General features: G+C 38.8%; 1 protein-coding gene across 1 annotated transcript in view; it reads left to right on the top strand.

Moving 5' to 3' along the window:
* The window catches only part of SAMHD1 (SAM and HD domain containing deoxynucleoside triphosphate triphosphohydrolase 1), a 54,380-nt gene that overhangs the window by 4,138 nt on the left and 37,759 nt on the right, over positions 1–12,483 (top strand). Inside the window, exons 2-3 of the mRNA XM_043884395.1 lie at positions 138–204; positions 8,290–8,341. Of these exons, the coding sequence (XP_043740330.1) occupies positions 138–204; positions 8,290–8,341 (119 nt within the window). The remainder of the gene's footprint in view (positions 1–137; positions 205–8,289; positions 8,342–12,483) is intronic.

The raw sequence follows: 12,483 nt of genomic DNA, 5'->3' as shown, positions 1-12,483 counted from the left end.
CCTTTTCACTGCAACATACTGGATGCTCTAAAAATCTTGATCTGAGTAAATTCTGATGGATCCAAACTGAAAGAAATCGAAAAGCAAATGCTGTAAATATTGAAATCATTTATTTTTTTCTCTGTTTTCTTCCATAGAGAAGAAAATGACAGATTCATTACTTCCCTTTCTTGATGAGTCACGTCCTGAAGATCTTGAAATAAGGTGAGAATGATAAAATTCACATTGTAGCCAAGCACACTTAAGACCTTTTTATTCACATTTGAAAGACAGAGCCCAAGATCATTAATATTAACTGTCCTCACTTTAAATTTGTAGTGTTTTAAAACAGAATACCATGCCTGCTGTTAACAGCTGTTTTTGTTTTTGCTGTGCAAATTCTGTGTTTAGTATTACTAATGATTCCTATTTTAAAAATTTTTGCTGACAAACTTTCATGAAGTTTGTAGTGACCAAGTTTTTACTCTCAAGTTCAGAATAATTGAATTATTCACATCAGAAAATGTAGAACTGATAGGAAAAAACATTAGCAAGCAACATGCAGTCCTATCTTGAAAGTATTTCTAGGTTTTTTAAAGGTGTCTTAAGACTGAAATGCTTCTTTGGTGCTAAAGACACTGTCCAAAGAAGTTAGGCATTTTTCAGTTGAATGATTTGGGAACAATTTATTTAACCCTTCAGTTTCTGCACCTGTGAAATGGATACCTGTGAGACAATGTGTAAAGTGATTAGCACATGATAAGCCCTTCATAAATTATATGTATAGGTTGAGGTCCATATGTATGACTGGAGATTCTAGGATCTAGATCTAGGTCTACTTTAAAGATCTAGGTTGAGGATCCAATATCTAAATATTCCTTAAATAGAAACTTTATATCCACTGGAATTGGCAACAGTAGTAAAATATTGTCTTTTTTCTGGAATTCCACTTAGTTAAGTGTTATTTGTGGAAACAGTAACAAAGAATCAAAACAAAGGATTATACTTGAGTTACTTTATGCATTGCTGCTTAGTAGTTGGTAAGGGAAGTAGATTGAAGGAAGAGATCACTTTAGGAAATTTAACTGACTTTTAACAGCCTTCTTTCCTCCAAATTGCTTCTTACTACCTATTTCTTATTTGAACTGAATGGATTTTTCTAGTAGAGTTTTGCTTTAAGAGGGAAATATGTACTTTGTGGATCCAAATACTATTGATTTATTCAACAAATATTTGTGGATGACCATTATGTGTTAGGCATTCTTGCAAGTACTTGGGACACATGAGTTAACAAAATAGTACAAATTCCAAAAGGGACACTATATGTCACGTCTTTTTGTGCCCATCTCTTAACTCTGAGGTGGGTTCTGCAGTACTCCTTAGAACTGTGTTTTTCTATACAGGAGCCACTAGCTATGTGTTAAAATTAATTAAAATTAATCAAATTGGAAATTTTAATTTCTCAGTTATACTGAGTCATAGTTCAGTTCAGTCACTCAGTCGTGTCTGACTCTTTGTGACCCCATGAACCACAGGACGCCAGGCCTCCCTGTCCGTCACCAACTCCCAGAGTTTACCCAAACTCATGTCCATTGAGTCAGTGATGCCATCCAACCATCTCATCCTCTGTCGCCCCCTTCTCCTCCTGCCCTCAGTCTTTCCCAGCATCAGGGTCTTTTCAAATGAGTCAGCTCTTCGCATCAGGTGGCCAAAGTATTAGAGTTTCAGCTTCAACATTAATCTTTCCAATGAACCCCCAGGACCAATCTCCTTTAGGATGGACTGGTTGGATCTCCTTGCAGTCCAAGGGACTCTCAAGAATCTTCTCCAACACCACAGTTCAAAAGCATCAATTCTTCAGTGCTCAGCTTTCTTTATAGTCCAACTCTCACATCCATACATGACCACTGGAAAAACCATAGCCTTGACTAGACAGACCTTTGTTGACGAAGTAATGTCTCTGCTTTTTTTTTTTTGTCTCTGCTTTTTAATATGCTGTCTAGGTTGGTCATAACTTTCCTTCCAAGGAGTAAGTGTCTTTTAATTTCATGGCTGCAGTCACCATCTGCAGTGATTTTGGAGCCCCCAAAAATAAAATCTGCCGCTGCTTCTACTGTTTCTCCATCTATTTGCCATGAAGTGATGGGACCAGATGCCATGATCTTAGTTTTCTGAATGTTGAGCTTTAAGCCAACTTTTTCACTCTCCTCTTTCACTTTCATCAAGAGGCTCTTTAGTTCTTCACTTTCTGCCATAAGGATGGTGTCATCTGCATATCTGAGGTTATTGATATTTCTCCCAGCAATCTTATTCCAGCTTGTGCTTCTTCCAGCCCAGCATTTCTCATGATGTACTTTGCATATAAGTTAAATAAACAGGGTGACAATATACAGCCTTGACGTACTCCTTTTCCTATTTGGAACCAGTCTGTTCCATGTCCAATTCTAACTGTTGCTTCCTGACCTGCATACAGATTTCTCAAGAGGCAGGTGAGGTGGTCTGGTATTCCCGTCTCTTTCAGAATTTTCCACAGTTTATTGTGATCCACACAGTCAAAGGCTTTGGCATAGTCAATAAAGCAGAAGTAGATGTTTTTCTGGAACTCTCTTTCTTTTTCGATGATCCAGCGGATGTTGGCAATTTGATCTCTGGTTCCTCTGCCTTTTCTAAAACCAGCTTGAACATCTGGAAGTTCACGGTTCATATATTATTGAAGCCTGGCTTGGAGAATTTTGAGCATTACTTTGCTGGCATGTGAGATGAATGCAATTGTGCGGTCACTTGAGCATTCTTTGGCATTTCCTTTCTTAGGGATTGGAATGAAAACTGACCTTTTCCAGTCCTATGGCCACTGCTGAGTTTTCCAAATTTGCTGGCATATTGAGTGCAGCACTTTCACAGCATCATCTTTTAGGATTTGAAATAGCTCAACTGGAATTCCATCACCTCCACTAGTCATACTTCAGGTGCTCAGTAACCACTTATGACTGGTGGTTACCATGTTGGACAGGGCTGATATAGAATATTTCCATTTTAACAGAGTTCTCCTGCTCAGAGCTATCTTTGAGGATCCCACCGGGATCAGCTGAAGTTGTTCACAGTAGTACCATTGCAACCGATTAAAGTCTTTTCCCCTTGTTTCCTGTTTTACCTTTCCTAACCCTCCACTCCATTTCCCAGGATTCACATCCCAAAATAAATTACCTGTATGCAAGCTCTTGTCCTAGACTCTACTTTCTATGGGGAAATCAGTTTAGACAAGTACTCCTGTATTTCCTCATGATTAACTGATGATTGTAAAAGGTTTTTCTAAAAAAATGTTAATAACAAACATTGTTACATTAAATGTATACATTAGTTGTAAGAAACATTACATTTCAGAAATGATGAAATACAGAAATAAAATCTTATTGTAGTCTATCCTGGCCCAAATCTTTGTTTAAAGTATTTATTTGGAGACTTCCGTGGTAGTCCAGTGGTTAAGAATCTGCCTGCCAATGCAGGGGACACAGACTGGATCCCTGGTCCAGGAAGATGCCGTGTGCCTTGGAGCAACTAGACCTGTGTGCCACAACTATTGAGCCTGTGCTCTAGAGCCCAGGAGCAGCAGCAAGCGAAGCTATTGCAGTGAGAAGCCTTTGCACCACAACTATGAGTAGCCCCTACTCACCACAACTAGAGAAAACATGCTCAGCAAACAGAGCAGCCAAAAAACAAAAGTATTTACTTTATCATAACTTTTGCCAAAACAAAGACATTTCCAGGTTTTGGGTGGCTTTTTAATATACTTTAATCAGTGATTTTTTAAATTAAATAGATTTTTATTGAGGTATAATTGACATGTAATATTATATTCGTTTCAAGTGTACAATGTAATGATTCAGTATTTGTATATATTGAAAAGTAAAAAAAAAAAGAAAAGAAAAGTGATCACCGCAGTAAGTCTAGTCACCATACAAAGTTACAAAGAATTTTTTTTTCCCTAAGATTTACTCTCTTTGGAATTCACTGGCAATCCAGTGGTTAGGACTCCGCACTGTCACTGTCAAGGGCACACAGGTCCAGTCCCTGGTTGAGGAACTTGAGATTCTGAAAGCTGCACAAGAAAGAAACCAGCACCAAAAAAAGAACAACAAAAATTTACTCTCATGAGTCAACAAAAAATTAGAATTCGATATAAAGGAGAAATAGAGAATTTTATTTGAGCTAACCTGAAGATTATAACTCAGGAGACAGCCTTTTAGAAAACTCTGAGGAATGTTCTATCTGTCAGAAGTCAAAGACAGTCATGTACATTTTTGAGATAACAGATGGTACATCAAAGTGATGCACTGAAATTTTACATAAAGTTCACCAAAGACTCATACTCCAGATCTGCACATAGGAGTAATGTGTCACCATGACCTTTACAGGGTTAGGAAAGGAAAAATTCATCTTCTAATGAGTTACATTGTTTACATCAGAAGGGAAAAACAGCATTTTTTTTTAGAGTCAGGCCAGCATTCTCACCTTTTTTTTTTTGCATTCTCACCTTTGAGGAGGTCTGGTTAATATGTAACCCAGATACACACTGCACATGAGGAAGGGCCCAGCACAAGCAGGGACCATGTTATACCTAAATTTTCTTGCCCTGCCTTAGAACATAAAATGTATTTTATCATTTGGCAACTTTGAAACATGTACTGCAACATTAATTGACTATAGTCATCATAATGTCCGTTACACACCCATGACTTATTTTATAACTGCAAGTTTGTACCTCTTGAAACCCCTTCACCCATTTTGGCCACCTCCTCATGATTTCTTTATGAATACAGTAGCTTCTTTTTGAGTTCTAATTGAGTAATGAATACTGAATATCAGTTGAGGGGAAGACTCGGCAGTGAGGTTGGTTTAGGTTTGGTATTGTTTTATGCTATGACTCTTGGTTATGCTGTGCTGTCCAATTATGCTTAACCTTTGTCAGTTACAGCTCTGCCTTTAGGTACTTCTTGGCCTGGCCTTCTCTGTGCTTGTTATTCAAACAGCTGACGAGAGGGGAATAGTAAATACAAAGCATGCTGCTTTAATGGTTTATCAGCTGTAATGATGCTTCTATGCATTCTAGGAAAATCATTCTTAGATTCTGTAGTTACTCTGAGTTTCAGGGTACAACATAGAGGTCAATTATAGTTCTTCTGGCTCCAAGTCTATTTAAGTACTTTTAGCAAATGATTTACATTTCAGTCTAATTAGCTAGTGGATTGATAAAACCTAACCCCTTGCTTTCTGCTTCAGCCAGGTATCAGGCTGACATGCCTAGACCAATTAGTAAGTGTAAATGGAGACTGATTAGTAATGTAAATAGAGCAGGGAAATTAACTATAGGATTTTGAGCTGTTAAATTCCTATTAAATTCTTTCTCAGGATTTTAGTATTATGAGTAATTACTGATAGAGGAAGAGAGGTATAAATGAAGCTAAAATCATAAATATTTGATTTGTGCTTAAGTCATACCTATACTCGTAAGTCAAATTTGGACCTTTGAAACTCGTCACTATAGTGAATTTTAAAAGTCCATTCATGATCTTGTGACTGATCACCACCCCTGCCAAGAAGTCTTATATTATCCTGCATTTCCTTTCATTGTATCCTCAGTTCAGTTCAGTCACTCAGTCGTGTCCGACTCTTTGTGACCCCATGAACCACAGGACGCCAGGCCTCCCTGTCTGTCACCAACTCCCAGAGTTTACCCAAACTCATGTCCATTGAGTCAGTGATGCCATCCAACCATCTCATCCTCTGTCACCCCCTTCTCCTCCTGCCCTCAGTCTTTCCCAGCATCAGGGTCTTTTCAAATGAGTCAGCTCTTCGCATCAGGTGGCCAAAGTATTAGAGTTTCAGCTTCAACATTAATCTTTCCAATGAACCCCCAGGACCGATCTCCTTTAGGATGGACTGGTTGGATCTCCTTGCAGTCCAAGGGACTCTCAAGAGTCTTCTCCAACACCACAGTTCAAAAGCATCAATTCTTTGGCGCTCAGCTTTCTTTATAGTCCAACTCTCACATCCGTACATGACTACTGGCAACACCATAGCCTTGACTAGATGCACCTTGGTTGGCAAAGTAATGTCTCTGCTTTTTAATATGCTATCTAGGTTGGTCATAACTTTCCTTCCAAGGAGTGTCTTTTAATTTCATGGCTGCAGTACCATCTGCAGTGATTTTGGAGCCCCCAAAAATAAAGTCAGCCACTGTTTCCACTGTTTCCCCATCTATTTGCCATGAAATGATGGGACTGGATGCCATGATCTTAGTTTTCTGAATGTTGAGCTTTAAGCCAACTTTTTCACTCTCCTCTTTCACTTTCATCAAGAGGCTCTTTAGTTCTTCTTCACTTTCTGCCCTAAGGGTGGTGTCATCTGCATATCTGAGGTTATTGATATTTCTCCCAGCAATCTTGATTCCAGCTGTGCTTCCTCCAGCCCAGCATTTCTCATGAAGTACTTTGCATATAAGTTAAATAAGCAGGGTGACAATATACAGCCTTGACGTACTCCTTTTCCTATTTGGAACCAGTCTGTTGTTCCATGTCCAGTTCTAACTATTGCATCCTGACCTGCATACAGGTTTTTCAAGAGGCAGGTGAGGTGGTCTGGTATTCCCGTCTCTTTCAGAATTTTCCACAGTTTATTGTGATCCACACAGTCAAAGGCTTTGGCATAGTCAATAAAGCAGAAGTAGATGTTTTTCTGGAACTCTTGGCAATTTGATCTCTGGTTCCTCTGCCTTTTCTAAAACCAGCTTGAACATTTGGAAGTTCACAGTTCACGTATTGCTGAAGCCTGGCTTGGAGAATTTTGAGCATTACTTTGCTAGCATGTGAGATGAGTGCAATTGTGCAGTAGTTTGAGCATTCTTTGGCATTTCCTTTCTTAGGGATTGGAATGAAAACTGACCTTTTCCAGTCCTGTGGCCACTGCTGAGTTTTCCAAATTTGCTGGCATATTGAGTGCAGCACTTTCACAGCATCATCTTTTAGGATTTGAAATAATTCAGCTGGAATTCCATCACCTCCGCTAGCTTTGTTCGTCGTGATGCTTCCTAAGGCCCACTTGACTTCACATTCCAGGATGTCTGGCTCTAGTTGAGTGATCACACCATCGTGAATATCTGGGTCGTGAAGATCTTTTTGTGTGTGTGTGAAGATCTTTTTTGTACAGTTCTTCTGTGTATTCTTGCCACCTCTTCTTAATATCTTCTGCTTCTGTCAGGTCCATACCATTTCTCTCCTTTATTGAGCACATCTTTGCATGAAATGTTCCCTTGGTATCTCCAATAAGTCTTTCCCATTCTATTGTTTTCCTCTATTTTTTGCATTGATTGCTGAGAAAGGCTTTCTTATCTCTCCTTACTATTCTTTGGAGCTCTGCATTCAAATGGGTATATCTTTTCTTTTCATTGTATCCTAGATACTTCTTAACTGATGTAAGAAATGCTTATTTCTCTTTGAAAGTTATTTTGATATGACAGCGACTCAAATTGTCAAACAAATGTAGTTTTCCTAGATGTGACATCTTTTCCCATTTAGTTAGATGACTTTGTTTGCATAGTCACCACATGGTTACACTAATAAACTTCTATATTCTTGTACTTAAAACACTGCTGATGGAACAAATATTGATTTGGACATCAGTAGTAATTTCTGTAACACCTGTAATCATAATTAAAATTCTCCCGTAGTTCTTGAGGGCAGCAACTGAGTCTGTGGTAACCTCAGTGCTGAACACACTGTTTAATCCCTCTGCAGCCCTGTGAGGGAGATAGTAATAGTATTATCTCTGTGCTATAGATGAGAATATCAATGTACTAAAAAAGGTTAAGTGACTTTTTTAAGGTCCTGTAGATTCCATGTGCATATGTGAGCCAGTTCCGCCTGATTCCAAAAACCTTTTTCATTATCACTATGCTCTACTTCAAAGAGACCTACCTATCTTGAGATTTCACTCACATGAATCATGCAGATTTTAGGATCATTAGGGTAGATGTTAGCCTCAGTTAGGTTAAAGTAAGTTTGAAGTGTATATTGAGCATTCAGTGATGCAGATATGGGAAGTGTTGAAGTCTGAATTTACCAAGAAAGAAGAGGATTAAGGGCAGAAGTCACATGTCTCAGAAGTAAAGGAAGGAGAGGGTTTCTAGGGAGGAGTATGTTTGGATTATTAATTGTTCCTTTTAATCTGACTTCTAACAATCTAAAGTTGATTATATACTCCAGGATTATTATTAAGCAAATAATGATAGATTTGCTTGTCTTGTTATAATTTTAGTTCCTGTGGGAAGAGAATGAAGCTGCTTAATTGTATCCAACATACAATGAAGGTAAGAGAAATGAGTTTATTGTTATTTTTTAACATAAAGTGATATAACTCAGTTATGTAGAATTCCTTTTTAAAAGAATGGAAAGAAATCTCTTTTCAGTAATTGGATTGAGAGTAATGGGTATTACTTTCCTAAACTTTCTGCACTTTCTAAAATAACCATAGAGTATATAAGTCAAGAAAAGCTAAAATAGTTTAAGCACATAGAAAGTATACATAGGCTACAGCCGAGCTTGTCAGATCTTAACATTTTGCCTAATTTGCTTCAGATCTTTTATTTTTAGAACAAAATATTAGAAACAATAGAAGGCCTCCTTTGTACCCCTCTTGAATTCTGTTTCCATCCTTTTTTCTCCAAGAGTAAGCACCATCCTGAACTTGGTGTTTAATCATTTTCTTCAACGTTTTTTGGATTTTTTACTATATATCTATGTATAGCCATAAACAGTGTATAGTACTATTTTACATTTTTTTTAACATTATATACATGAAATTACACATTGTCGTGGCTTCTCTTGTTGCAGAGCATAGGCTCTGGAGCACTCGGTTCGGTATTTGTGGCGTGTGGGCTCAGTACTTGCAGCTCCCAGACTCTAGAGCACAGGCTCAGTATTTGTGGTCCACAGGCTTAGCTGCAGTATGTGGGATCTTCCCAGACCAGGGATCGAACCGATGTCTTCTGCATTGGCAGGTCGATTCTTTACCACTGAGCCACCAGGGAAGCCCTAGGATAACTTTTAAATTAAAATTACTTAATCAGTTTTGGTAAATTTTTATCAAATGATGGGTCAAAGAGTAGATATATGCCTAGAAATTACTTGTTTATTTTTCATCCCCCACCCCCTTCCAGACATTTTAAAAGCCCTGTTTTTCAGACTTAGTGTCCCAAGAATCATTTTCAGAAGCAGTCAACTGCCTAGCTTCCATCTCAGAAATTCTGATTATGGGAACTTAGTTTAGATACCTAGGAATGTGCATTTTTCACAAGCTCTTCAGTATGGTTCTAATACCACAATTAAAGAAATGTTTCTTAAAAAAAAAAAGAAAAATATTTCTTGATTGGTTACTGATAGGAAATGTACATCATTGCTTACCCTTTGAGATCTATAGGGTAAGGAGACTTAGTTTCAGATCTGGAAGAGGGGACAGGGTTGTCATTCTCCTTTTACCAAGTCACCATTTGTATTTTTCATCAGAGGTATTATATGCACTGAGTTATCTTAGATCCTATGACCATTTTACTTTTAACAAGTTAGTCTGCTTATTTTCCATTGAAAATCATGTTTGAAAATTTGCTTCACTTCTGCAATAACTTTCTTTTAGAGACAAGGTAGTGATTCTTAGAGTAAATTTATTTAATCCCAGCCCTTTTTGAAAAAGTTACCTAATATTAAAATACTTCCTTTTCATAAAGAAGTAAATAGAAGGATCACTTCCAAAGATGATATCTAAATATTTCGTCCTGCAGTCAGAAGACAGTTACTGTCCTCCATTCTCTTGTGTCCCTCCTCAGTAGCTGCAGCTTGGGTGGTCTCTTCAGGCAGGGCAGAGGTAAGATGAGTTTTCTTCATTAGTTGAGATCATCTCAGATAATCTGAGGTCACTTTTTCACATTTTGCTGCAAAAAATATTTTCAAAGTAATTTTCAAGTCAGTCAGTAGTTTCATTTATTCCCTTTTATTTATTTTTCTATTTTTCATGAAAAGCAAAATTGTTTAACCGCATGTATAAACTATAGTCATTGAAAATAGTTCTTAAAGCTACTAAGTGCTTGAGTTAGTGAGTCACTGTCTAGTAATGAAATTGATACCTTTTTGACCTTAGCTTCATCAGCAGTATGGTTGAACAAAAAATTGATTTCTACCCTAATTTGACATCTACCTTTATTTCTTTTTAAATAAAAACAGCTTTTGTGAGATATAATTCACATACCTTACAATTCACTGTTTATTTTTTCATTTTTATTTTTTATTGAGATGTAGTTGACTTACAGTGTTGTGCTAATCTCTGCTGTATAGCAAAGTGACTCAGTTATACACATACATACATTCTTTTATTCGTTCGTTTTAAATGTATGAGTCATTGTTTCTTAGAAATTTCACAAGGTTTTTCAGTCATCACCACAATCTATTTAAATTATGAGTTCTTTATATATTCAGGATATAAGTCCCTGATATTTGATACACTGTGCAACTATTTTCTCTCATCTTCTGGATTATCTTTTTATTTTTATTTATTTAGGCCACATTGAGGAACTTGTAGGCTCTTAGTTCTCCAACCAGGGGTTGAACCTGGGCCCCCAGCAATGAAAGTTTGGACTCCTAACCACTGGATTGCCAAGGAATTCCCTATCTTTTTACTTTCTTAATAGTGTTCTTTGAAGCATAAAAGTTTTAAAGTTTGATGTAGTCCACTGTATTTATTTTTGCTTTTGTCTCTTATGCTTTTGGTATCATATCTAAGAAACCATTGCCTAACCCAAGATTATAACTTCTTATTCTTGAGTCAGTTTTCTTCATGCTAAATTTAGTTCAGTTGACCTCTGAAGCCAGAAATTATATAAAAGTGAAGATGAAGTACAGTATTTGACATAGCAGGCACTAACTCCAGGACCCAGCATTACTCACTGGTGGGTGGGCACCAGTCCCAGGATCTCCAGGACCCCGATCCTCCCATCCACCAGAGGGCAGAAACAGGCCTCAAGACCACTGCAGCCCCACAGCCTACCCTGTCAGGACCCAGCCAACACATTAGCAGCCCAGCAACAGTCCTGGGCCCCTACCTCCTGGCCCTGCCTTACAGCAGGCTAGGTCTAGCTCTGGGACACCTTGAGTGCCTCAGCCAGCAGTCCTGGGATTCAGGTCCACCCGTCAGCAGGCTGGCGGCAGCTTCAGGACGCCAGGGCCCCTGTGTCCAGAGACCTTGGGACCAGCTCCACCCACCAGTGAGCTAGCACTAGCCTGGAATGCCCCTTGAGCCTGGCCCTGCCCACCAGTAGGCTGACAACAGCCCTGGGACCCTGCAGGTCCTGGACTTACTCATTAGCAAGCCAACACAAGCTCTGAGGCACTTTGGACGACTCAGTCAACTACTATGGAATTCATCCCTACTCACCAGCAGGCCAACACCAGACCCAGGAACCCCGGCCTCAGAGTGTCTCATCTCAGAGCCTAGCTCTGCCCACCAGTGAGCCAGCACTAGCCCCAGGACACTTTGGGGTCCTTCAGCCAGCTACCTTGTGATCTGGCCCTGCCAACCAGTGGCTGGGAGTCTCCATACAAGGCAGGGCCTGGCCACCAACCGAATTGGGGAGCAGGTCACACCTCCCACACTACCCACGATACTCAGCCCACCACAGTAGAAGGACTCACAGTGAGGGCACCCTTGAAGCATATAGCCCTGATGACCAGAGGCATGTGAGATATTGGGACACACAGGACATCTCCCATAAAAGGCCACTTCTCCAAAGTCAGGAAACATAACCACCCTTTCAGATACATAGAAATAAAATCCACAAGTTAGACAAAATGAGACAACAGAGCACTGTATTCCAAACTAAGAAACAAAACCACAAAAGAACTAAGTGAAGTAGAGACAGATAATCTACCTGATAAAGAGTTCAAGGTAATAATAGTAAAGATGATCAAACACTTGGGAAAAGAATGGATTCACAGAGCAAAATGTTAGAAATTTTTAACAAATAGAAAATCTAGGGAAGAATCAAGCAGAGATGAAGAATACTGTAACTGACATAAAAAACACACTGGAAGGAATCAACAGTTGACTAAGTCATACAGAGTAGGAGATCAGCAAGCTGGAAGACAAGATTGGAAGCCAAACAGAAAAAGAAAGGAAAACAGAAATGAGAACAGTTTAAAAGACCTCTGAGACAACGTCAGGCATTCACATTCTATGGGTTCCAGAAGGAGAAAAGAGAGAGAAAGGAGCAGAGAACATATTTGAAGACATAATAGCTGAAAACTTTCCCAACCTGGAAGAGGAAATAGATGTCCAAGTCCAGGAAACAAGGAGAGCCCCAAATAGGCCCAACCCAAAGAGGAACACATCAAGACATATTGTTATTAAAATGGCAAAAATTAAAGAGCAAATATTAAAAGCATTCAGAGGCTAGCAGCAAGTTTA

This window comes from Cervus elaphus, chromosome 23 (assembly GCF_910594005.1).
Source record: "Cervus elaphus chromosome 23, mCerEla1.1, whole genome shotgun sequence".
Classification (NCBI taxonomy): domain Eukaryota; kingdom Metazoa; phylum Chordata; class Mammalia; order Artiodactyla; family Cervidae; genus Cervus; species Cervus elaphus.
Note: the sequence above shows the minus strand (reverse complement) of the source record. Positions and strands in the feature narration are given on the sequence as shown.